Genomic DNA, 27,390 nt, shown 5'->3' with positions numbered 1-27,390 from the left:
CAACAATGCACTGTAGCCTACCGTACTCACTGAAGCAGTCGGATCCTTGTCAACATTTTGATGCCATTATTTAATTATAATGACCAATCACCTCATGCACTCGAACAGCGACACAAAAGAGACGAAAAATATCACGAAAAAACAAAACTGCGCGTCCCCACAGGCACCACACTAATGAATCCTCTGAAGTTTTTTCATATTGGTAAAGCTACAGCTTGTCCAGATCAGCACAGCATAAAGCATGGCAGGTCTGAAAATTTGTTTATAAATTAACAGTTTATTCTTGAGACAATGTCTAGAATTCCTGTTTATAAGTGGATACAAACATTTAATATTTCTTTTTGAACAAAATACCTACTGAGTTTCAAGGCGATTTTATCTTCCGCAATCGTGTAACACCTGAATTTAACTGATAATTTCGCAACAACAAAAAAATCAAACAATTCATGAAAGCATTACAAAGCTTGAGTTTCAAGGCACCAGCGCTTAAAGTCATTATTTTATAAAAAAAAATCTTCTCCTGGAAAGAACCAAAGTTTGTTTACATCTGTCAATTTACAATGTTCACACCAAAGAGTATTATTATTATTATTATTATTATTAGTATTAGTATTATTCCCTTCTCCCTGTTCACACCGTGTTTTGATTTATTAATAATAAACATGTATTATTACCAACAGGTCGCCAATTTTCCCGACATCGTGTTCCCAATCTTGTGGTTTGAAGAAGGCGTCGATTCTCTCCCTGACGAAATATTAGACCTGATGAAACTAGCCACTACTGTGCCACCAAAAGCAAAATACGTGCTCACAATTGCCTTGTTCTCACTCGGTGGATGCTTATTTTTGATAGCTGTTATCTGTTTAGTACGCAAATCACATCGACAAAGCACATTGCATTTGGAAGGATCAAACTATCTCGCATCCGCCGCAGTTGACCAAGCGAAGAAAAAAGCAAAAATGGAAAGCGGAAGCCATCAACATTAGTTTTTTTTATTATTTTTTTCTTGTGATTGGGGGCATAAGGGATAAGGGTTTTAGGTGTCCATCTCGAAGAAGTACGTAAATATGTTCATTTTTATAACATGGTCAACGGAAACATAAATAAAATTTGCTCAACAATTCTTTGTAATCCTTATTTTTATATTTATTTTTTATCACCTTCTCCAGATTTTAATCCTTTTTATCTATTCATTTTATTACCATTCCTTCATACCCCACCCGCAAGGGCTCCTTATAGCCGGATATAATCGTTTTGCCTTTCTTACTAAAGAAAGGTATAGGTGGAGTTACGTTGGAGAATTTGAACGGTGCGCGTCGCGGTCATCACGCAGGATTTTCGTTGCCGTTTACGTCTTTGTTGTCCCCCCGATTGTGTGTGTTTTTCGGTCCGGGCAGTTTCGCGTTGTTTGACAGTTGCGTTGGAGAATTTGAACGGTGCCACGGTGTATTTTTTCGTGACCTCAAAAATAAAAAATTCGGTATGTCTGATATTTGGCACCTTGAAAGAAGGGCTCTTTCCCGACATTTTGCGGGGTATACTGAAATATTTCGTCGGGGGGTCCAGAGGAACTTTTTTTTTTGAAGATAATTTTTCGATTTTATGGGATACAGTCATGCCCCGGTTTTGCACGCCTCGGTTTTGCACTGCCCCGGTTTTGATTCGTTCAGTTGCCTCGGTTAAGCACGGTCCAGTGCATAACTGAAGCACAGAGCTTATGGGATTTTGGCTATATGGGAGACATTGGCTATAATCGTATGAAAAATCATGCGAACATCGAAAAAATATAGTGTTTTGGAATCGGGATGATGTCAGCTATCCATTAGAATTATAATTTCATGAAAATTTTCACAAAAATACGTATTTTTCCTGTATTTTGAAAATGCAATGTTTCTCGAAAAACTACTCAAAATTATTGTTATTGCAATATGGGTATCAATTGCTTGGATTTTTTTCATACATTTCAAATGTAAAATTATTTTTTTGAAGCACTCAAAATTTTCTCAAAACTAGGGACCATCCATAAACCACGTGGACACTTGAGGGGGGGGGGGGTATGGCGATTGTCCACGCTCCATACAAAAAAGATTTTTTTTGTATGGACAATTGTCCACGAAGGGTTAGAGATTGCTAAAAAAGTGTCCACGTGGTTTATGGATGGTCCCCTACGTATTTTCGAAAAGAAAAAAATACTCAATATTTCAGTTTTTACAATATGGGTATCAAACGATCGGAATTTTTTCATACATTTCGAATGTAATAACAACATTTTTAGAAAATACTCAAAATTTTCACAAAACTACGTATTTTCGAAAAAAAAACTACTCAAAATTTCCGTTTTGACAATATGGGTATCAAACGATCGGGATTTTTTCATACATTTCGAATGTAATAACAACATTTTTAGAAAATACTTAAAAAATTTCACAAAACTACGTATTTTCGTAGTTTTGTGAAAATTTTGAGTGTTTTCAAAATATGTTGTTATAACATTCCAAATGTATGAAAAAAATCCTGATCGTTTGATACCCATATTGCAAAACTGAAATTTTTAGTATTTTTTTCAAAATACGATGATTTTTCATACGATTATAGCCAATGTCTCCCATATAGCCAAAATCCCATAAGCTCTGTGCTTCAGTTATGCACGCCTCGGTTTTGCATCCCCCATATGCGGTGCTAAACCGAGGCACGACTGTATTTGTTCAAAAAAGACACAGAAAATCGGTGCATTCATGTTGATATCACTCAAACTTCTTATGAATAAGCCTTAAAGACTCTAACCAACTATATTTGACACATAGATCTAGGGTTTTTTCTCAAAATTTATTTTCCCTAAAAGAGCAAGCAGCTAGCAAAATCTACACGGTGTATTTTTTAGAACAAACAAATGATAAAAAATTCGGTATGTCTGATATTTGGCACCGTGAAAGAAGGGCTCTTTCCCGACATTTTGCGAGGTATACCTAAATATTTCGTCGGGGGGTCCAGTGCAACTTTTTTTTTTTGAAGATTATTTTTCGATTGTATGGGATATTTGTTCAAAAAAGTCACAGAAAATCGGTGCATTCATGTTGATATCACTCAAACTTCTTATGAATAAGCCTTGGAGACTCAAACCAACTATATTTGATCAATATTTGACCTCCAATAATAAAAAAATCGAACCAAATTTACCAGATTTCTAGCTTTCTTTGAAATTACCCCAAAGTCCTAGCTGGAAACCCCGATACTACCGAAAGTAAATTTTTTCTTTGTAGAATTTGTCATGAAATAACAGCAACACATTGCCCGGATACAAATTTGAGCATTTAACAATGCAAAACATAGATTATTTATTTAATAAGCTGTTTATTACCCAATAGTATCCGAAAATTATTTTTTCAATCCTCTGCCACATAACACCATTACATTTTATAACATTTTAGAATCAATCACATTGTAGAAATCAGTTTTCTGAACAAGTTACATAAAAAAGTATCAGTATTGGTTCAATATAAGCAGAGATATGCCCAATTTCCTGAAATAAATAGTGCCTTTCTCCAAAATTTCTTAATTTAATTACCTTTCACACGATGGGCACTGCCTACTGAGTTTAGTAATGAATGCTATAGAATAATTTTCATGAATTTCGTCAAAACTTGTTATGATTTTTATGTTTTAATAACATATTATCATCATAAAAAATATCTTAGTAGGCAGTGCCCATCATGTGAAAGGTAATTAAATTAAGAAAATTTTGGAGAAAGAATCTATTTATTTCAGGAAATTGGGCATATCTCTGTTTATATTGAGCCAATACTAATACTTTTTTATGGAACTTGTTCAGAAAACTGTTTTTTACAATGTGATTGATTCTAAAATGTTTAAAAATGTAATGGTGTTATGTGGCAGAGGATTGAAAAAATAATTTTCGGATCCTATTGGATAATAAATAACTTAATAAATAAATAATCTATGTTTTGCATTGTTAAATGCTCAAATTTGTATCGGCAATGCTGTTATTTCATGACAAATTGTACAAAGGAACTTTCGGTAGTATCGGGGTTTCCAACTTGGATTTTGGGGTAATTTCAAAGAAAGCTGGAAATCTGGTAAATTTGGTTCGATTTTTTTTATTATTGGAAGTCAAATATTGGTCAAATATAGTTTTTTTCAATTCAATTGTGTTTTTATTAAAATTTAACAGTTCTGCTCCAGGATGTTACATTTGCAATTCAGAGATTTGGAGAACCTTTCAACTGAGATCAATTCATAAGCCTTTACAGGGAGGGTACATGTTTCTAAGTTTAGATTTTGCTAGCTGCTTGCTCTTTTAGGGAAAATAAATTTTGAGAAAAAAAACCCTAGATCTATGTGTCAAATATAGTTGGTTAGAGTCTTTAAGGCTTATTCATAAGAAGTTTGAGTGATATCAACATGAATGCACCGATTTTCTGTGTCTTTTTTGAACAAATATCCCATAAAATCGAAAAATTATCTTCAAAAAAAAAAGTTCCTCTGGACCCCCCGACGAAATATTTCAGTATACCCCGCAAAATGTCGGGAAAGAGCCCTTCTTTCAAGGTGCCAAATATCAGACATACCGATTTTTTTATTTTTGAGGTCACGAAAAAATACACCGTATACGGGATTTGACAGCGCGCATTTGCCGAAAGTGCGGCGCGTCGTTTCGAGGCTGGTATGCCGCGTGTCTTTTTCGGGAAAACGCGCAATATTGTTGAGGACTATTGGCATAGAATAGAGAAAGATAGAATTGCCACTCATTTACCGACCGGGGGACAAAACTGTGCTGCCTAACTGATGCCAGCGGCGAAACGGGGAACTACAACACTCTGCGCATAATACTGTCAAGAATGTGGAGAACTGGTTGGCACATATATATTATCCATTAAAAATGTAAAATGATTTTAAAAAACATGGAAAACAAATCAAAACAATTATGAAAATTCAAGATAAGTGCATCCCTTAACTAGGATATTTTGCTTTAAATAAGATTAAATGATTTTTATTTCGCATCAGCATTTTTTTTTTTTCTAAATTTCAAGATTATGCCAAATAAGTTGACACCCGTTTTCACTTCTCCAAGACATCTGTTTTGTCATGTTGACATTTCGCTGTCGCTGTCAAACCAAGTAAAGAATCGGAAGAGGAAATGACTATTTTGCCGTTCGGAGTGAAGAAAAGTGGTCGTGGTGTTCTAGCAAAGACTCCGCACTCCAACTTAAACCGCAATTTGCGCCTAATCCTAACGTTCTACCACCTTCACTAGTCTCGTCTTTTCATCCGGCTTCCAAGCACCATTTCACATTTTTGATTGCCAACTGAACGTCAACAAGCCTTTTTCCATCTGTCACTGTCAAACAAAACGCACCCTCCAGAATGCACAGGGCCGTTCCATCAAAGTGCACAGTGCGCATTTCGACTGAAGTTCCCCGTTTCGAGCAGTGGTGGCGCTGTCGGCAGTGTCGCTTGACGTTTACAAGGGGGAATCGGCAAGTGGCAATTCTACCTATCTCTATTCTATGCTATTGGGGAGAAATAGGTACACGGAAAAAATGCATATTTTTTAATCAACTTTTTTTATACAAAAACTCAATTCACGTATTTTTTTATTTTCGAGATTTTTTTCAATATGTTTTAGGGGACAAAAACCCGCAACTTTTGAGCCATAGAGAAACATGGTCAAAAAATCTGCCGTCGAGCTATGAATTTTTGAAAAAATAGTGATTTTTGGAAAAAATCTAAATTTCATGCAAAAACAAATTTGATGTAATTTTTAAATATATAATTTAATTTGCAATCGAAAAGTTTTCAAGATATAGCCACCAAAAGTTTAATTTTAGCGAAATATGTGCAGTTTTTCGATTTTTTAAAATAGTAACCATGAGTGACCATTTCTAACATTTTTTGTTTTCAAAAAGTTCAGAAAATTTGCTATAAAATTGTCTAAGAAACATTGAAGATTGGACCTCTGGTTGCTGAGATACAGCGGCTTAAAAAAAGGAAACAGGAAAAATGAAGTTTTCTTAGTCTCACCCAAACAACCCACCATTTTCTAATGTCGGTATCTCTTATTTTTTAAATCAAGACTATCATTTTGAAAGGGCTAAACATTGAATATTACGCCCATTTAAAATGCTAGTCTTGATTTAATTTTTTTTCAAAATATTTTTTTTCGAAAAAAAATTTGTTTCATGTTTTAACATTGAAAATCGGACCACTACCCTGACTGAAAAGTCCGTCAGACGTCCGTCGTTTGTCGTTCGTGCAATCGTACGACGTCGCACGACAATGTCGTGCGACTTTCACGCGAATGTCATACGTTTTTGCACCAAAATGTCGTATTTGTCGTGCGATCGATAATCGAAATTGTACGACATTGTCGTGCGACATTCGACCGACGTCGCACGGTTTGTTATTTAGGATGTCGTGCTATTGTCGTGTGCTGTCATTTCGGATTTTTAGGTTATGTTGCTGTAGAAAAAACTGTTGTTTTGTTTTTTTATTTAATTTTTTATTGAAACACACCTAATTTCACTATAATATTCACTTTTTCACTAAATTTAACTTCCGGATCGCCGATTCTTATCCAACTTGGCTTTCTCCAGATGGTCTCGGATTTGCCTTGATCGCAGCTTCCGGCTTGGATGTTGGTGTTGGACTTTTGCTTCTCGACGAGCTGATCAAAGTTTTACCCGGATGCGACGCCAATCTTGGATCTCAGACGGATTAATGGTCACCGGAGTACGAGATAACGTGGGATTGTGGAGTACGTGTTTGTTCCCTGAAAAAAGATAACGTTGACGACGATAAAATGACTAGAATAGCTTCTTAATATACACTGTGACAGTTGCCAAATTACTTTAATGGGAAACAATTTATAAATTAAATTCATACTTAAATAATAATTATATAACAATCTCAAAAATGTATATTTTAAACATTAAAATAAATTTAAAATTAAGACATTAAAAAAAATTATTTTAAATCGCAATTATTTTTAAAATCCGAGATTACAAGAATTTAATTTTTAACAAATTTAAGTATGTATGTTTGCCATTTTTTTTAAATTTTAAATTGTTTAAAATTTAAGATTTTAAAATTTTTGAATTTCTAAATTCTTTAAAATATTTTAAGAACTCTAAATTTCTGAAATTTTTTAAGGATCATACAATATAATAAAATTTGGAATTCGGGATATCTGATATTAGAAATTTAAAAAATATCATTTTAATAAAATTCTAAAATTCTAAAATTCTAAAATTCTAAAATTCTAAAATTCTAAAATTCTAAAATTCTAAAATTCTAAAATTCTAAAATTCTAAAATTCTAAAATTCTAAAATTCTAAAATTCTAAAATTCTAAAATTCTAAAATTCTAAAATTCTAAAATTCTAAAATTCTAAAATTCTAAAATTCTAAAATTCTAAAATTCTAAAATTCTAAAATTCTAAAATTCTAAAATTCTAAAATTCTAAAATTCTAAAATTCTAAAATTCTAAAATTCTAAATTCTAAAATTAAAATTTAAAATTCTAAAATTCTAAAATTCTAAAATTCTAAAATTCTAAAATTCTAAAATTCTAAAATTCTAAAATTCTAAAATTCTAAAATTCTAAAATTCTAAAATTCTAAAATTCAAAAATTCTAAAATTCTAAAAATTCTGAAATTCTAAAATTCTAAAATTCTAAAATTCTAAAATTCTAAAAGTTCTAAAACTAAAATTCTAAAATTCTAAAATTCTAAAATTCTAAAATTCTAAAATTCTAAAATTCTAAAATTCTAAAATTCTAAAATTCTAAAATTCTAAAATTCTAAAATTCTAAAATTCTAAAATTCTAAAATTCTAAAATTCTAAAATTCTAAAATTCTAAAATTCTAAAATTCTAAAATTCTAAAATTCTAAAATTCTGAAATTCTAAAATTTTGAAATTCATAAATCATCCAATTCCGTTCGCGTTATTTTTAAAATTCCTAATATTTGATAGACCAAATTCATTTTTTTATCATTGTATAATCCTAAAAATATTGCAAAAGTTAATAGTTCTTAAAGTTATTTAAAGATTTTATGAGTTTCAAGAAGTCTCAGAATTTTTATGAAAATTTCTTATTTTATTATTTTTATAATTTTTCAAATTTTAAGGTTTTAAGAATTCAAAATATAAAACTATAAACAAATTTGAATTATAATTTTGTTTGAGAATTGTAAACTAAAGAATTTTAGTATTTGAGGTTTTTTTCAATTTCTGAATTTAAATATTTTAGAATTTCAGATTTTTCAGACTTAGAATTTTCATGAATTATTAAATTCTATAATTTAATAATATTAACAATTTACACAAATACATGAATTCAAAGGAATTTTTAGTTTTCAAATTCTTGCATTCTATAATTTTAAAATACTAGAATTTTAAAATTAAGAATGAAAACTTTAGAATTTCACAGTTTTAGTGTTTAAGATTGTTTAACTTCTAGTAATTTTGATTTTTCTTTAGTTTGGAATTATTGAATCCACGTCAGATAACAATTTTGATATTTTGATGACTCACCAGTTTCATCAGGTATGTGCCGCCACCTCCCGCGGAAAGTAAAACACCAACCTCCCTCGATCGCAAACCGGTTCCTTCCCGTCCCGTCCTCCTTCTCGTCCTCCTCCACCGCCACGAAGACCGAAATCTGAAATACAAGACACTTTGATTCGGTCGCTCGCGCACCCCGGAACATTTTGCCGCAAAAAAATCTCAATCTAGAACTAAACTTACCTATTATCCGTCGAAAATCGTCCAAAATCTTAGAGGCTCCTAAACCAAATCCCAAAAGGAAGGACAGCTGGTTCGATTCGGTTGCAATCAAGTCCGAACAAGATCAACTGAAGAGAACTGTCAAACTGTTTGCGTCGACGAAAATCGTGACGTCGAATTGAAGGAAAATCGATGGAAAAAACAATGTCGGGCATGTCGAGTGTTTGTCGTACGTTTGTCGTCCTTTCGACCAATCGATATCGAAACGGTAAAATCAAAACCGCGCGACAGCTTGTACGACGTGCGACATTTTTCAAACAGGGTAGTTGCGGAGATATCGACATTAGAAAATGGTGGGTTGTTTGGGTGAGACTTAGAAAACTTCATTTTTCCTGTTTCTTTTTCTTTAAGCCGCTGTATCTCAGCAATCAGAGGTCCAATCTTCAATGTCTCTTAGACAATTTTATAGCAAATTTTCTGAACTTTTTGAAAAAAAAAACATTTTCAGAAATGGTCACTTATGGTCACTGTTTCGTAAAATCGAAAAACTGCTAATATTTCGCTAAAATTAAACTTTCGGCGGCTACATCTTGAAAACACAGCCCTTTATCGAAAAATCTGTAAAGTAGGGGAACTATACCCTTTCTCAGCCTATTTCTATTATCAGCCTATCAGCACTTCGATCATGAATTACAGCTTTCATAAAGTGATTTTGGCTGTTCCAAAGTAATAAATGGCTCAAATAAAAGTGAGCAAGCAACTCTCCATTGTTGATACCTTTGAAAATGTTCATTAAAGGTGGAAAACGGCAAAAGTGATTAGAATTGGTAGAACGGCTTAGAGTGATTAAAATGGGTATATTTCCCCTACTTTTCGATTGCAAATTCAATTTTATATTAAAAAGATACGTCAAATTTGTTCTATTTCGATTTTTTCCATAAATCACTATTTTTTCAAAAAATCATAACTCGGCGGCAGATTTTTTGACCATGTTTCTCTATGGCTCAAAAGTTGCAGGTTTTTGTCCCCTAAATCTCGAAAATAAATAAATACGTATTTTGGGAAATTGAGTTTTTGTGAAAAAAAAGTTGATTAAAAAATCTGCAATTTTTTTCCGTGTACCTATTTTTTCCTCAACAATACCCAGACGGCCCAGACGGCAGAACATCTTGCGTCTTGCGCAACCCTTTGGCACTAGAGAGCCTGGATCTTATTAGAGAACGGACATCTCAAACCAAAAGTACCAATCGAAGCACGAGAACTGTCAAACAGAGGTACCAATCGAGCAAAATCCTTTGTCTTATGCTCGTTTGGTACCTCCGTTTGACAGTTCTCGTTCGATTGGTACTTTTGGTTTGAGATGTCCGTTCTCTAATAAGATCCAGGCTCTCTATTTGGCACCACTGTAAATGGCTAGAAAGTTTGACAGTCACCAAAACCTCGAAGAGCCCACATAGTAGTATTAGTGAAGAGTCATTCATTCTTCGTGCTCGTCGCGTCGGCGTGGTCCGCGTGGAATTTTCGAGTCCGCAAAAGACGTTTTTTTTTAGTTTTTCCGTACTCGTCGTGACCGCGTATTTGTAACCCGTGTGTGCCCGGTAGAACCTCCGACAAAGTATCACATGAGTTTTGAGGGGTTAGTAAGATGGGTATGAGGTCAGGATTCACTGTGGTAGGTGATGCGACCATAAGCAATTTGTTTATCGGTTGAAATTTTAAAAATCTTAGGCATCCGGCTGCGGAAAGATAGCTATCTAGGGATTTAAAAATAGTATTAATTCGACCGTGATTCTCCAGAAATTCTCCGTCGGCGTGCCTTCCGATCAACGGTGATGTAGGAAGGGCTTCATTTATTGAAATGATTTTCTATCATAAGCCTTAAAAAATATTCGACGGCGTGCCTTCCAATCATCAATTATATAGAAAGGGCTTAATCCAGCAATACAACTTGCTAGTTTCAAAAAAACGTTTTTATAGAAAACTATACATATAGAACAACACAAAAAAAAACTCATCGGCCAACGAACGCGAGTGGAAAAAAAACCATGAAAAAAAGAAGGTAAAACAACAGAACTGCGCGTCCCAAAAAGCACCACACTACTGATGCCATTATTTAATTATAATATCCAATCACCCCATGCACTCGAACAGCGACACAAAAGAGACGGAAAATAACTCGAAAAAACAGGACTGCGCGTCCACACAGGCACCGCACTAATGATGCCTAATTTAATTATAATGACCAATCACCCCATGCACTCGAACAGCGACACAAAAGAGACGGAAAATAACACGAAAAAAGGTGCAGGTGGTTATGTTACACATGACCAGTATGACAAAGAACTTTGCAAGATGATTGTTGAAATTTTCGATAAGAACGTCCGGTCCAAATTTCCCCATGATTCCCTTATAATTACATAAGACAACTCTTTTGTGAATAGTTTTAAGACATAATATCAACGTCCTATCGAACTAAGGGGACGGAAATTGCAAATGGAGCTGCAATACAAATCAAGGTGAAATCAATCGACTTTCCCTCACCACTCGAAAGTTACACAAGATGCGGAAATAACACGCAAGGCTGTTGCAAGCAATTGGCGGCAGCAAAGTAAATTTCAACAGCAAACATTAAAACTGCCCTTTCAAGGGCTCTAATTGAATTTGAAATAGTTATTCTATATTTCCAGAAACAGAATTTCGCCGCGGCACAATAAAAAGGCAATCGCAGTAATCGATTTATTACTTCCTGCGTAAAATAAGCGATTTATTTTAACTGCGTAACTTCAGATAATGGTCAGATGCATGTGCAGTATCAAAAACCATAAAGTTTGATACCCACATTGCCCTAACTCTTATGGTTCGGCAAATGTCCCCTCATCGGAACATCCGCGGGGCCTCCGGCCACTCCGGATTGTAGCCAATACTTCCGAAATTACAAATTTCATGTCCAGTATCAAAACCATGAAGTTTGATACCCATATTGCCTCAACTCTTATGGTTCGGGAAATGTCCCCACCGGAACATCCCCGGGCCTCCGGATTGTGGTCACTACTGCTGAAATGTCAAATTTTATGTCCAGTATCAAAAACCATAAAGTTTGATACTCATATTGCCAAGCATATTGCCCTAACTCTTATGGTTCGGCAAATGTCCCCTCATCGGAACATCCGCGGGGCCTCCGGCCACTCCGGATTGTGGCCAATACTTCCGAAATTTCAAATTTCATGTCCAGTATCAAAAACCATAAAGTTTGATACCCATATTACCCCAACTCTTTTGGTTCGGGAAATGTCTCCCTTCGGAACATCCGCGGGGCCTCCGGCCACTCCGGATTGCGGTCACGACTGCCAAAATGTTAAATTTCATGTCCAGTATCAAAAACCATAAACTTTATCGCAACCACAACCAACTTGACCCAAAGGAACTGGTTCTCGATCAACACGGAGACCCTTCTTGATGCCGTTAACCGGAGCCTTCCGGGATCAGCAGCTTGACCACATCGGTCCCTAACGTTCTTCCTTGATGGCCTGCAGCGACAATCCGTCCCGTTCCTGCGACGGCCCGAGCCATTTCGGCGACCTCTCCACGTCGTTGACCGGGGGAAATTTCTGCTGTCCCTTCTGATTCTGCAACTGCCACTCGATGTTGACTCCTCGGCTGTCAGAAAATTATGAGCTTGAGTGGAGATGATTTTAGATACATCAATCTCACGTCTCTCGGAGAGCATGATCGGGAAAGGTTTGTTCAACCAATCAGCGTGAAGGAAAAGGAGGGGAAGTCTGCGAAGAGGGGAAATCGCCACGTAACGATTTCGCTCCGCAAAAATTGGGTTCCGATCTTTTTATTCATTTTCTTTACATACTACACACCACCTAGAGCACCAAACAGTGCGTTGCAAGTGTATTTGTAGCAAAAAGCGCCATCGACTGTGGATTTGCTCGTGTGTGTGTGTGTGTGTGTGTGTGTGTGTGTGTGTGTGTGTGTGTGTGTGTGTGTGTGTGTGTGTGTGTGTGTGTGTGTGTGTGTGTGTATGTGTGTGTGTGTGTGTGTGTGTGTGTGTGTGTGTGTGTGTGTGTGTGTGTGTGTGTGTGTGTGTGTGTGTGTGTGTGTGTGTGTGTGTGTGTGTGTGTGTGTGTGTGTGTGTGTGTGTGTGTGTGTGTGTGTGTGTGTGTGTTTTTTTTTTTTTTTTTTTTTTTTTACAAGGTCGGAATCTGCTACCAGACACCTGAGAATTCATTTCTCAGGTAGTGGGGTTGGGAAAACAAAAGAGTTTTCCCGACCCACTAAACCAGTCCTTGAACGCCGTGCCCTTGTCCCCCGGGACCACCTTTCAGTATAACTTCGGGGAGGCGTTGCATTTTCTGCACTAGTCTACTTACAGGATCCATGCCGGGTGCTAGAACCATTTCCTGTCCTACATACATATGAGTCCATGCGAGGTTTAACCGCGCCCAAGAATCGCGTTGCTTTTGATCGGCTAGTCATATGCAGCCCTCTCCTTGGACCATCGAGACGTGTACCGATTTGGTAGAGCCAACCGTCATAACGTGCTCTCCTTCACAGCCACACTCGTGGGTTCTCGACTCCTGTGACCATCGAGACGTGTACCGATTTGGTAGAGCCGACCATCATAACGTGCTCTCCTTCACAGCCACACTCGTGGGTTTTCGACTAGGCTCCTAGTCGTTCCTCCTCTGATCGTCTCTCCATTTCCGCTGGAGAGCCGAAGTGATCTGCGTCACCGCTCCGACGACCGCATTCCACTTGGCGATGTCGCTGCACATTCTTCGCACCACATTATCCGGGCTGGTGTCCGCTCCGATAATGGCCAGCATTTCGCTTCGCGCTGCCTCGAAGCGAGGGCAGGCGAACACCACGTGCTCCGGTGTTTCCTCGCAATCGACGCAGTCCGGACAGAGAGGAGACTCTGCATGTCCAAACCTGTGCAGGTACTTCCTGAAGCAGCCATGGCCCGACAGGAACTGTGTGAGGTGGAAGGTGACCTCTCCATGCCTTCTGCTCACCCACGTGGATACGGACGGGATAAGCCGATGCGTCCATCTGCCTTTCTCCGTGGTGTCCCACTCACGTTGCCACCTTGCCAGCGATTCGGCTTTCGCAGCTTCCCGGATACCTCTCGTGCCTCTCCGGGTGTAGCGCACGGTGTCCTCCTCCAGTGTGATGCCGATGGGGATCATTCCGGCTATGACGCCAACTGCTTCCGACGAAATGGTCCTGTACGCGCTTGCAACCCGCATGGCCATCAGTCTCTGCGTTCTGTCGAGCAGCGCTCGATTTCGCTTCGTCCCCAGCGCCGTCCACCATACCGGTCCGCCGTACCTAAGTATGGACGTCGCGACACTTGCCAAGAGGCGGCGCCTACTGCTCCTGGGTCCAGCGTTGTTCGGCATCATCCTCGACAGTGCCATGATCGCCTTAGCCGCCTTCTCGCAGGCGTAATCGACGTGGCTGTTGAAGTTCAGCCGGTCATCCACCATCACCCCGAGGTACTTGAGCGCTCTCTTCGAGTGCACGACGTGTTCTCCAACGTGTATCTGGGCCTGCTGCACCTTCTTGTGGTTACTAACCAGCACCATCTCCGTCTTGTGGTGAGCGATCCGCAGCTTCACCTCGAGCATCCAGTTCTCGATCATTGCGATTGCCTCCATAGCCAGCACTTCGACCTCCTCGACATTTTCGCCGGTTACCGTCAGCACTATGTCGTCTGCAAAGCCAACAATCTCTACGCCGTTGGGTAGTCCCAGTGTCAACACTCCGTCATACATTCCATTCCACAGTGCTGAACCCAGAATGGATCCCTGCGGAACTCCCGCGGTAACAACAACGGTTTTTGTCCATCGGCAGTGTCGTAGACCAGCACGCGGTTCTCGAAGTAGCTCTTCAAGATCCTGCACAAATAGTCAGGCACCTTCATTTTGTGCAGCGCTGCTGCTATGGCCGCCCAGCTCGCACTGTTGAACGCGTTCTTGACGTCAATCGTGACTATTGCGCAGCAACGGTTCCCCTGCGTTTTTTCCTCCGCGCTTCGTCGGCTTTCTCGACCACTTTCCGGATGGCGTCCACCGTGGATCTCCCTTTACGGAAGCCGAACTGCCTCGCTGCTAAGCCATGCTCGCTCTCCGTGTACTTGGTCAGCCGGTTAAGGATGATCCGTTCCAGAAGCTTTCCGAGGGTGTCCAGCAAACATATAGGCCTATACGATGATGGGTCCCCCAGTGGTTTGCCTGGCTTCGGCAGCAACACGAGCTTTTGAACCTTCCACGGGTCGGGGAAGTGTCCTTCGTCCAGGCATTTCTGCAGGACTGTTCGAAACCTGTCCGGGAATGCTAGAACCGCCGATTTCAGGGCGAAATTCGGGATTCCATCCGGGCCGGGAGCTTTCTTCACCTTCAATCTCTTCGCTACTGCCACAAGTTCCTCGTTGGTGATCAGATGACCTTCGGCGTTGCTACCCCTTCGTCGTTGTACGGTGTAGGAGGCCATGTCGTTGGGTCATGTCTTGGGAAGAGCCCTTCCACAATGACCTTCAGCTTGTCGGGACACGTTTCAGCCACCATCGATGGGCCTCTGATCTTCGCCATCGCTACACGATATGCGCTCCCCAAGGGTTTGCATCAGCGTCTTGGCATAACTCCTTGAAGCAGTTTGTCTTGCTGCATTTGATCGCTTTCTTGAGCGCGGCCTTTGCAGACCGGTACTCCTCTCTGCACTCCTCTCTAGTTGCTTCGGATCTTGCTCTCTGGACTCGTCTTCTGGCGCTGAGGCAACTTGCCCGAAGGGTACCGAGTTCTTCATTCCACCAGTAGGCTGGACGACGACAGTTCCTTGGCTCCAGTCTCCGCGGCATGGTTGTGTCGCATGCTGTCACCAGTTGTGCTGTTAGCACGTCGGCACTCAAGTCTTGGGGACCATCACACCAATGGAGCGCTTCCACGAAGAGACCCTCGTCGAAGTACTGCAGCTTCCATTTCCTTCCGTAGGACCGGCTGCTCCTATCTGGTACAGGGGCTCGTCTCCCGATGCTGTACCGGATCGCTTGGTGATCGCTATGGGTATAGTCCTCACTCACCCTCCAGTTCATGTCGGCCGCCAGTCGCGGGCTACAGAACGTAACGTCGATAATGGACTCACGACCGTCTTTGCGGAAGGTACTGCTGGTTCCGCGATTCGCCAGCCTAACGTCTAGCTTTGCCAGAGCTTCCATTAGGCTATGCCCCTAGCATTGGTGCATCTGCTACCCCACTCGACCGCCCACGCGTTGAAGTCACCTCCGATAACGATCGGGCTTCGTCCGATCAGTTCATCGGTCAGACTATCCAGCATCTGCTGAAACTGCTCCAAGGTCCATCTTGGGGAGCATAGCAGCTACAGAAGAAGGTTCCGTTTACTTTGGCGATCACGAATCCTTCAAACGCCCTCGAGACCACTTCCTGTATGGGGTACCGCCCCATCACGTGTATCGCCGCCATTCTTGCTGTATCCGCGGCCCAGTTTCCGTTGTCGTGTGGAACTCGGTACGGTTCTGCAATAATTGCCACGTCACACCCCGTCTCCGCGGTCGACTGCCACAGCAGTTGCTGTGCAGTGTCGCAGTGATTGAGGTTCACCTGGGACACCTCCATTACTTTTGCCCGAGGCCAGCTTCTTGTACACCGGGCAATTAAAGCCACCCGTCGCATGGCTATTGCCGTCGCCTTCTTTACAGAGCACGCACTTCGGCTGATTTTTGCAGTCTCTTGCCATGTGGCCTTCTCTACCACACCTTCTGCAACTGTTGGTTCGATCGGGACCGTCGCAATTTCTCGCCTGGTGGCCGAAACCCATACAGCGGAAACACCTCGTCATCTGCTGGGTCACTCGAGGAACAGGCCTCAGTGGGCACACCGACCACCCTACTTTGACCTTGCCGGTTTCCAGCAGCTTAGACGCCGAAGGCGTCGATAGTCGGATCGACGCAATTTGCGTGCCGCCGTAGGCTTTCCTCAACCGGATTGCCATCGGTGTCGTACGGTCATCCAGAAGAACGATCAGCGCATCTTCTAGCTCTTCCTCCGTCGTGATCTCGTCCAGGTTCCTGCACTCGATCGTTGTCTCCGGTGATAGCGCTCTCACCTTCGACTCGTAGCCTACGGCTTTCTCGACGAGGGACTTAAAAGCTGAGCTCTTGACCGCGGGATCCTTCTTCAGCTCAAAAAGCATCGCTCCGGTTTGGGTGCGCCTGGTTTTAACCACGTTCTCGCCAAGCTCCTTGAGTTCCGGATCGGTTCGTACTTTCCGGAGGAGGTCTGCGTACGAAACACCTTCCTTCACCTCGACCACCAAAGCCTCGCCTTTGTTACGCTCCCTGCGAAACTTGGGTTTTGGGTGTCCTCGTTCTGCTTCCCTTTTTCTTCCGCTTCTTTTTCTTGACCTTCTCCCATTCCTCCTCCTTCCCTGGGTCTGGTTCTGGCTCCTTCGCTGGGTCCGGACTGTCTCCATTCCCCTGCTTCTGCTTCTTTGCATCCTCCTCCTCTCCAGGCGTTTCCCTGTCCCTTTTGTGCTTGGGCCGGGCGGCGTTTTAGGTGCTTTCTCCCGTAGCGCTTCCTCCTCCAGTTTTGCGTTCAGCGTTTCTTCGGCTCTTTCAGCTCTGAGCTTCAGTGAATTCCGCGTCACCACCAGCGAGCTGTTTTCGCGCTCTGCGGCATTCATGGCTGCCTTGACTCCATTCACCATCTGCTTGATTCTGGTGTGGACGTTGTTTTTGTCCTTGATGAAATCAAAGAGTTCGTTGACCCTCCTTCTGACCTCCTGCAACGCGGTCCTTCCGAGCAGGACTCCGTCCTGAGGGTACTGCCGGCGAAGTTTAACAAGGATGACTTGGGAGTCTCCTCTCCAATTACTCCTATCTGCTGACTCGAAGCAGCCGCCTGGTTCAACACTGGGGATCTCAACACCTTCCCGCTTCCACGGAACGCGCTCGCCACTCCGCCTGCTGTGTCGCCGCCGTTTGACTCGCCTCCTGCCATTTCGACGTTTGCGTCCTCTTCTACCTCCGTGTTTTCCGATGCTTGGGGCGCATCGGGACCCTTTGTTGGTTTGTTTCACTTGTCTTCATTTTGAATCCCACGAGTCGCTAGGGAAATACGGTCCGCTGCGCCAGTGCCCTGCCGTGCCGCAGTAAGGGCAAATTACGTGTGGGGTGCGCCCTGTGCCCCACAGGCTCCGTTATCGACTGGGAATTTGTTGAACCCCCAGCCATGCATCCCTCGACACGGGTCGCGTCACATCTTGGATTCGGGGTTTGGTGAGGTTTTGGGCTAAAACACTTATAGCGGCGTTCGATCGCTTGACAGAGGTGTTTACGGACCCATGTGGTTTTTCGAAGAAATTAAACAGAGCCCTTGTTCAATTCCGCCACGTCCTAGACATCCTCCCGCTGCTGGTCCGGGGCGATGCAATGAATGTATGCAATCGCCGACAGCTATCCGCCAACTGCAACCCGCCCGGTAGCTGGCAGCTAAGCTCCGCAGGGACCCTCACCTGTCCCCACGGTTCACGGGTGTGTGTGTGTGTGTGTGTGTGTGTGTGTGTGTGTGTGTGTGTGTGTGTGTGTGTGTGTGTGTGTGTGTGTGTGTGTGTGTGTGTGTGTGTGTGTGTGTGTGTAGTAAACCACACTAAAATTGTGTTCGCGGAACCACACTAATATCGAAAATCGATTTTCCCCAAGATCAATCGGATGAGCAAACTCGTGAAGGGTAGTTGCACGGCAGAAACCAGGCGCACACAAATGAAGCTCCCCAGCCCGCGTTTGTGTGTATGCGTTGATAATTTGGTGCTCTTTCAAGCCCCAAACTTGCCACTCGATTTCCTTCCGCACACACAAACACTCACTACCGTACCCAACCAGATTTTTAAAGAATACTCTTTCGTGTGAATTGGCCCTGAAAGGGCCATTTTAACGTCCTATGACGATGATAAAACCATGCGATGATGACACTCCAAGTTGCCGGCAATTTTCCCTCCCGCGCTTGCTCTGCCTCTCTTTCCAATTTTTCAATTCTCTCCTTCCTCTCGGCGGCTCTGCTGTGCTGCTGCTGCTTTTCGATCCTCCTCGTGCAAAGCTTCGGACTCGTTTGAGCTTCAACCGGCGGCACGGCGCTCTTTTATAACCTCGCTTGGCTGTGACGGCTCGACGCTTTCGAAGCAGTGGCAGAGAGCAAAATTTGCTAAGTGCTAGATACTTGAATCTGATTAATGTGTTCGGGAAAGGTTGCGCTCAACCAATCAGCGACCGGGATTTTCCCGGCTGAATTTTTATTTTTCATCTTAACTTTTGAGTACTTTAACAAAGTTTTATCAACTTTGTGAGGTAGTCTACTTGCAATTAAAGACTTCCCCTTTCGTTTGGTGGATAAAGCATGCAGATTACTTGAATTGGGTGGAAGATATAAGCGTTTAAACGATTACACAAATCGTTACACTTTCGCTTCGCGAAATTTTGGATTGACACCCGTAGACAGTGCCCTTAGGACAAAGTTCTTTGTCAAAACAGGACTGCGCGTCCACACAGGCACCGCACTACTGATGCCATTATTTAATTATAATGACCAATCACCCAATGCACTCGAACAGCGACACAAAAGAGACGGAAAATAACACGAAAAAACAGGACTGCGCGTCCACACAGGCACCGCACTACTGATGCCATTATTTAATTATAATGACCAATCACCCAATGCACTTGAACCGCGACACAAAAGAGACGGAAAATAACACGAAAAAACAGGACTGCGCGTCCACACAGGCACCGCACTACTGATGCCTAATTTAATTATAATGACCAATCACCCCATGCACTCGAACAGCGACACAAAAGAGACGGAAAATAACACGAAAAAACAGGACTGCGCGTCCACACAGGCACCGCACTACTGATGCTGTTGGGACGAGTTTTCGGGCTTCTTTTCAGCGAATAACACACCGTTGATTTTTAGGGTAAGTATTGCTAAAAGCTATAATATCTTATTAGTTTCTAAGTACAATTTTCATTCCAGATTTACTTACATCGGTCACCCTAGTACAACTCTGACTTCAACACCCAATGACAATTCTCGCCGGACTTGCGGGCAACTATAAATGGTAAGTAATTTTAACTAAATGTATTCTTTTCACTATTTTTAAGTTTCTGTTTTACTCACGCACAGGTAACCTACAAATTTGGGCCCTTTTGCAGAGCAGTTGAGAAGAAGAGCAGTTCTCCTTTGGTATTCCTATATAATTTAAGTTTAGGATTAGTTTTAGATCGTAATTTCTTCATCGCTCACTTACTAGTGCAGTTGCACAAAGATAATATAAATTTGAACAACGCAGCCGTTTTTCTTTCTCCAACGCACAAAATCAACCTCTTCCGTTCGCACCACTTTCACTTTGTTGGTAAACAAACCTCTTCTCTTATCCTTCTATTCTACGTTTCTTCATGCAGATGTCAACTGCACCGCAGCAAGCTTTGCTCCGGTCGCCATCCCGCCGGGGGACCTTTCGCGGTAATATTTGTTGCGCCGCGTCGGAACAGTTCCCCGACCCGTTAAGCTGGTTCGGCACTTCCGATTCCAGCTCCTAATTCCGAGCGCGCTAGGTTTGTCACTTGTCGTCGCAGGCCACCTTTCTCAGTCTGGACTCCCGCCCTGAGAACTCTCGCGTTTTGGATCAGGATGTTCCTCCGTTTATGTTCGTTCATAATAGACTTTCGCTGACCCTCTCCGATTCCTTGAAATCCACGCTTCTTCCTTTGATCTAGGTTACACCCTGACCTTGCTTCCCAAACCTTCGATCCAGCCAGATCGAGCTCTGCGTGTATGGCGTTCTGTTTCCTTGGAACTTCCTTCCTCGAGACATGTTTGTCCAATCCATCGCATATCTTGAGATCGCGATCGGCCGCCCCGACCCGTGTAAGAATCGCCTTGAAGTTCTTCAGCGTTTCGAGGCACTGGTTGGCCTGCTTCTTCTGCTCCTGAGCCCCCTCGAGCCCACTGACTCTGGTTCCATCCTGAATCCCTTCTGGCCATGCAACTTCAGTTCGTTCAGATCCTTGTCTTCTCGATGGCTATGGTCGCGATCAGCACCCGTGTACAGCTTTCCGTACACCGTCCACCCGAGTCGCGATCTTGCCGCAATTGGTTCTCCGGGTTGTCCTTCCTGAACCTTCAGCATCGTCGTCACATGCGCGTTGTCGTTTCCGATGAGAATGCGAGGCATAGCGTCGTCGTAGTCCTTCACCGGCAGGCCTTGCAGATGCGGGAATGTCTTGACCAGCTCCGAGTATCGCAACGACTGTCGGGGCAGGTCTAGCCTTTTCACCGTCCGTACATCGTTCAGCGCATATCTGGCTCCCTTTTCGTCACCGGATATATCTAGTATGATCTGCTGGGATTCCGGCTCGGTGCGCTTGACGTTCGCTGTCCACTGCAAGCACAGCGGAAGCTCCACACCCTCGACGCCGAGCTCTTTTGCAATCTTTCAGCGTGCTTCGGCTTCTGTTTACCCTGCATCCGCTTCGAATGCAGTAGAACATGATGCTGCTGTTGACATCCGTCAATCCTACACTTGCCGCTGGTTCGACACGGTGTATTCCCGTGAACTCCCAAACAGCCAAGACACACCCTATACTCATCGACGATCTTCCAGCGTTCTTCAAACGTCATTTTGGCGAACTCGCCACAATCCTTCAAGCGGTGCCCTAAAACTTTGCAAACGAAACACGCTGCTGCAGCGTTCGTTTCCGCTTCCTCTTTGACCGGCGTCCGTGACATCTCCTCGTCTGAATGCGCACCGCAGAGGTCCTTGTAGTTGCCACTCTTGTCCGCTTTCGTAGCTCGCGCCTGCTGTTGTTGCTGTTTAGTGCTGTAATTGAGTGTCACGTCCGATGCCGCTTTCATCAACACCGACGTGTAATGCGCAAACGCCGAGATGTTGACCTTTTCGCACCGCTCCTTGTACAGCGACCAGTCAAGTCTCGCGTTCGGTGGCAACTTCTCTACCAGCTCAAACAACAGCATCGGGTTGTTTAAGTGTGCCTCGTGTCCACCGGCCTCCAGATGATCACACAAGTGCTGAACCGCCAAGCCGTAGTCAATGTACGATTCTAGCCGATCCGCTTTTGGCGCTGGTGCGCTACGCACCTTTTCCAAGAGCGTGTGTATGAGGATCTCCGGTCTGCCAAACAGCATTTCCAGCATTGCGATCGCATGTGGAACTCCCGCCGGATGTAGCAAACGACCTCGCACCCTTTCATACGCGTATCCCCTTACGTACTTCTGTAACCTTGACAAGTTCTCCGCGTTGGAATACCCACACGCGTTCGTCGTGTTGACGTAGGCGCTGATAAACAGCGGCCAGTCCTCAGGATTTCCCGTAAACACGGGCAACTCCTTCGAGATGACCTGCCTGGCCACTAGCTGTTGTGCCGTCGGACCACAGTAGGCTTCCGGTGTGTTTTCGAAGGAGTCAGCATTCCGATTTCCTTGCCGGCTACCGTACCATTCCGGCAGCGTAGTTTCCTTCAGGCCAGTGGACTTCGGAACGGGTTGTGGATTTCCTTCAGGTGGCACCTCTCCAGCCTCAGCCTGAGACTGCGAATTTCCACCAGAAGACGGCTGCGGTCCCGATTGTACACCGTTGTTTTCTTGGACGTTGTTCAAACTTACTTCAGGCTTCGCAAAATGTAAACTTGACAGAAGACTCTGGATCAAACTGGTGGGCTTGACAGAGTTATCAATCGGGGGAAGAGGAATAGAATGCTTGGGGTGAGGATAAAGGTCCGCAGTACTTGGTCCCGGAGCGACTTCCGGTGCAAGTGGCTTTGTGGCATTTGTCGGCACAATGGTTTCTGATACCCTCCCTAAAAACCCTCCTAACATCGACTGAGCTCCTGACTCATTTAGGGAAATACCCGCTAACGCCCTATCCAAAACGGTTCCATTACCAGCCGGTCGTTCCACCTGACTAGTGCTTGTCCCAGATGTCGTCGGGTTCCTCCCCCAGCTGACCAGTTCCAGCTGCAGTCTCCGCCGGGCCCATACGCGTCGAGCTCAAAACCTGTTGCTTCTGCCACTGCTTAACTTTACTGCGCGAGTTTTGCTCCGACGCCTCACTCTTACCATCGTCTTCTTCATCTTCCGCTCGTTCGATCTCCTCCATCAACCGGAAAGTCTCGTCGAGCGCTTCCGACTCCACCTGCAGCTTCAGAGCCGCGAGTTCCGCTTCCTGTCGCTGCTTCCTCGCCGCGCGCTCTGCATCCTGCTGCTGCTTCTGGACTGCAAGCTCTGCTTCTCGCTGTTTTTCTTCCAGCTCCAGTCGTTGCAGCGCAAGCTTCTTCTGCTCTTCCAGCTTTTGCAACTTCAGTTCGGCCAGCCTAGTTCTTACTCCGGTAGCCGACCGGTAAGTACTTGCACCTGATCGAGCTGAACCAGCCTTCGTGCGTTTCACCTTCTCGGGCACCAGAGGCGCTGGATTTGTCGGATACCGACACCGGGGACAGATAACGGAACGGTCCTGCATCACGACGCTGCTGCTTGTTGCAATGCACTCGAAGTGCAACCACGATCCGCACTTGCAGCAGTTCGCCATCCTGTCCGTGTCTGGCTGCCCGCATACTTGGCAATTTGTCATTCTTGATCAGATACTTGGACGATCTTTTAGATTTGTTGGGATGAGTTTTCGGGCTTCTTTTCAGCGAATAACACACCGTTGATTTTTAGGGTAAGTATTGCTAAAAGCTATAATATCTTATTAGTTTCTAAGTACAATTTTCATTCCAGATTTACTTAGAGCAACCTTACCAGCGTGAGTATTAGGCAGGTTTTAAGGTTTTGTAACGCGTGTTAGTAACTTTGCTCCCACACCGGTCGTTGCCAAATGCGTTGCTAAACTAAAACGTAACGCCCCGGTTGGGAGCGAGTTATTGTACGATTAGTACCTAGCTGGACTCGGTCACTGGAAACGACCGGCGACTCAGTGACCGACGAAATAGGCGGCGGGCCAGATGCGGGCATAAAAATGTCAAAATCTCTTCCCCCCTCACTTCGTCTCACCATCCAGCTGCAGCTTTGTTGACAAACAAACGGAGCACGCGGTCGCATGATGGCGGCATCGAGCCAGAATTAGGGGTGATCATGTGATTAAAAATGAAAATTTTTTCAAGAAAAATAATATTTTTCCGACCGAATAAAAAAATTGCGAGCATGTTCAAACCTTGGTTCAAACAATTATTCCTGATGTCGGAGAAGTGATAAAAAAGCAAAATGTTAATCCATAATTTTTCTATAAATTGAATTTTTTCACTCCAACTGGGAACCCCTAGGTCTATCCACGACCGTTTCCAATGACCGTGAGAAGATACCAGAAAATCCAGCTACGAGCTAAATCCACAATACCAAATCTAGCAACGCGCTAGCAACGCAAGGTAATCCATCCTTTAAAGGTACGGCTATGTTTCTATATAAGTATTAGTGTTAGCACGCATAGAAATTGGTTTTGTCAAATTTAGCTACGAAATTTAATTTTATGTTGTTTTTCTCTCCGTGCACTGTCAGAGCAGAGCATGTGTGACGTCATACCGTTTGTTTTGGTATGGTTTGAAATGGGATTTTTTATAACTTTTCATGTTCTTCGACGATTTAGTCGATTCTGTACCGCGCCAACGCCCTAAAACCATCAGAAAAGCTTCCCGGACACCTGAACGACGAGCTCCAGAAAGAATCTCTGGTAAATATTGAGAATATTATAGTTTGATAGGTACTAATTTCTTTTATTCCAGCTGTGTTAACAATTCGCGAACTGGCCAGATCGGACAAGCTCGGAACCAGACTGGCAACCCGCCGGTCGAAGAAGAGGAACGTAGAGACGATTTGGCCTGCCGGAAAACGCCGGAGGCAGACGCTTTTGATCCCCTGAAGCCGTCTTTTGGGAACCGACAGCCGTTTCAATCAAGCCCTCGGCAGCAACAGCACGGTGAGGGGAACTTCAGTCAGCATCAACTCCATCAGCAGCAGTCAATTCCGGGTCGGCTGGGGAATGTCCAACTGCAGCGGAATCATCAGCAGTGCGTCAAACCACCGTCGTTGCTGGGACCTCCGGTTATGGCCAACGATAAGCAGGAGAAGCAGCTTAAATCTATGCTCGGAACACCGCTGCCACATTTCAACTATGCTTCCCAGTAGCAAAAATCCCCTTCCGCCCCATCTGCAGCTGCCGATCATTCTATGGCTTGACGAGGACGACTTTGGCACCAGTTAGGCCGAAACTGTAACCATGCACCTCTCCAGCAGCAGCAAAAGCAGCCATCATAATCAAAACGCGGCATTCGGGATCAACTCTCTTTTGAATTTTCACTCCCAGCAAACGGAATCGGTGAAGCCTGCGAAAATTCCTCAAGTTGGTCAACACAGAAGGAAGCATTGATGGGCCTAAGTGGACCTGTTTAGTATTCCGGAACGCTCTGCTTGTTGGAAAAAAATCAATAAAATCACAACTTGAAGTGTGTACTCAGTCGCTTACCGTTCATTTAGAATTTTGACAGCACCATTTACTTAAAACTTAATCTAGGGCGATTCGGGACACATAGCCGATTTGGGATAGTGGTTTTAGCCATGATTTTTTTTATCGGAGTCTATCAGAGTAGTCCCACGGTATACCACTTGACCATCTCGTTGGCCAGACGACGGAGGGTTGTTCGTTGGCGACACTCTCGGTGGATTCTAGCACCAAATTGGTCTGGAACTCGATCAAATCGAGGCTTAAATAGACGATGACCAAGGACATGATCTGGCCAATCAGACAGTCAGATTAATGTGCCTAATAGAGACTTTAGTTCAGATTGGTGTATGTCGGGTGCGCGTCGATGTCCAGTTGTACGGCTTAACGACGGCGGTCGCGACCTGCGAGGCCGGGTCATAGCAAACTTCAGCATGAATTTCTTGCCGTTGTCGACGGTCAGACGCTCCATCGGCAGCGAGGTTAATCCAGATTCGGTGCCACCGAATGGAATGATTTGGAGATCAGAAATCATTCCGGATCGGTGCACTGGCCGGCCAGTTTGCGGAGGCGGACCAACACGACGTCGTTGTCGAAGGCATCCTCTTTGTCTTCAATCAGCTGCTCTGGTGGGACAGCTAATGGTTCGTTCCGGTGCCGACCGTGGTGACCTTTTCCACAACAGTCGGTACCAGATCTTAGAACACGACACGTGCGTGCTGGCACCGGTCTTGCTGGAGAAGTTGTCAACACCGGCGAGGCCATCAAACTTGCGGTCGTGTTGAACAACATGTTGCACCCTGACGAGGTCTCTACCCGTGACGACGTTTAGGAAAATGTAGTTGGTACCGATCTCGAATCCGGTAGGGGATCAGCTGACGAACTTGATCGTGCGTTTAGTTTTGATAGCAGCGGAGAAGGTATTCAGCGATCTTCAGATCGACGTTTAGCGGGCAAGATCTAGGGGGCTCTGGGTGAATGGCAAACTCCAGCTCGGACTTGTTGCCGTACTAGACCAACATGAGCTCAATCAGCAGCGAGGATTCCAGATTCGGTGCCTCCGAGGAACGGGTGAAGGGTCAGGAAGCCCTGCTGGTGTAGCTGTCGTTTATAAGCGCTGTCCCTATTCAGACTGCAGTCCCGATTCGTCCTAGTTGACGGTACTACCCCCATGGAATGGCGTGAAAAATCGATTCTGCTCTAAGCTACAAGTGGTTAAGAGCTTTACATTCAGAAATGCTTAGTGTATTCTTTCTTTTCTGTTGCAATATTTGATTTTATGCAAAACATGATCATTATTTCATCTGTTGAAACGTAAAAAATATTTATTGGTTCATAAATGTTAATTTAAAGTACATTTTCAATAAATTTTATATACCATCCTGTAGAAGCGAGAGCGGTATGACGTCATCACCTGAGGCATCGCGAATGTTGACACTTTTTTGCTTACTAATACTATACCGAGGCGTTTTCAGCCGGACCTGTTCAATATACGGACATTGCTAGCAAAGCAGCTAAAACTTAGAACTGTCAAAGTTCGTACCAAGCTGACGTAGCTTCTGTGTTTGTTTATGTTTTTTCGTTTTTCGTCGGTGGTTCTGGGTTGCAAATTCCGTCGCGAAATAGTGTTGTGGATTTAACAACAGTTTTGGCTAGTGTAATTTGGAACGAAGATTTTTTCCCGGGGGCAGTTTTGTACGGGAAGCCTGAGATAAACCCGGTCCGGATTTGATCCGACATTGCTCGCGCCACTGCTGCAGTTGTTCCGGAACCGGTCGCAGTGGATTCAACAGCGTGTTCCCATCCTGCAGGACACCTCCGTGATTTGCGCCTGGACGGAACGCCGGAATAGGGCACGTAGGCCGACGAGAACATCTGGTGGCATCGCAAACAGCGAGGTACAGGCCGTAAAGTTAGAGTTTGCTCCGACTGAAGCAAATTCGCGATGGATTCGAATGCCATCTTGGACACGAAACGTAAGTTTGTTTACTTTTTCCTCCATGTTTGGGAGCCAGTAGGAGAACCGGTAAAAAACGATTGTAATTGAGTCGGATGAAAAGGCGACCCTTCCGAAAGAGGAAGGAAGAAATTTGGACCAGAAATTTAGGTTATTGAAA

General features: G+C 43.7%; 1 protein-coding gene and 3 long non-coding RNA genes across 4 annotated transcripts in view; 2 read left to right on the top strand and 2 right to left on the bottom strand.

Moving 5' to 3' along the window:
- The window catches only part of LOC6053185 (scavenger receptor class B member 1), a gene marked incomplete at its 5' end in the record, with an annotated part of 68,169 nt that extends 67,038 nt beyond the window's left edge, over positions 1 to 1,131 (top strand). Inside the window, one exon of the mRNA XM_038261074.1 lies at positions 681 to 1,131. Coding sequence (XP_038117002.1) covers positions 681 to 986 — 306 coding nt within the window. The remainder of the gene's footprint in view (positions 1 to 680) is intronic.
- Positions 1,132 to 6,497: 5,366 nt separating this feature from the next.
- Positions 6,498 to 8,856, bottom strand: LOC119770553. Its single transcript, XR_005278888.1, has 3 exons — positions 8,765 to 8,856; positions 8,552 to 8,678; positions 6,498 to 6,787 (listed from the first exon to the last, which is right to left on the bottom strand). It is a non-coding gene; the product is annotated as an uncharacterized LOC119770553 (long non-coding RNA).
- Positions 8,857 to 19,681: 10,825 nt separating this feature from the next.
- Positions 19,682 to 20,160, bottom strand: LOC119770590. Its single transcript, XR_005278902.1, has 4 exons — positions 20,072 to 20,160; positions 19,942 to 20,013; positions 19,808 to 19,873; positions 19,682 to 19,755 (listed from the first exon to the last, which is right to left on the bottom strand). It is a non-coding gene; the product is annotated as an uncharacterized LOC119770590 (long non-coding RNA).
- Positions 19,740 to 20,110, top strand: LOC119770589. The gene is made up of 2 exons (XR_005278901.1): positions 19,740 to 19,882; positions 19,948 to 20,110. It is a non-coding gene; the product is annotated as an uncharacterized LOC119770589 (long non-coding RNA).
- Positions 20,161 to 27,390: the final 7,230 nt, after the last annotated feature.

The sequence above is a fragment of the Culex quinquefasciatus genome, chromosome 3 (assembly GCF_015732765.1).
Source record: "Culex quinquefasciatus strain JHB chromosome 3, VPISU_Cqui_1.0_pri_paternal, whole genome shotgun sequence".
NCBI lineage: Eukaryota > Metazoa > Arthropoda > Insecta > Diptera > Culicidae > Culex > Culex quinquefasciatus.
This window is presented reverse-complemented; position numbering and strand designations above follow the sequence as displayed.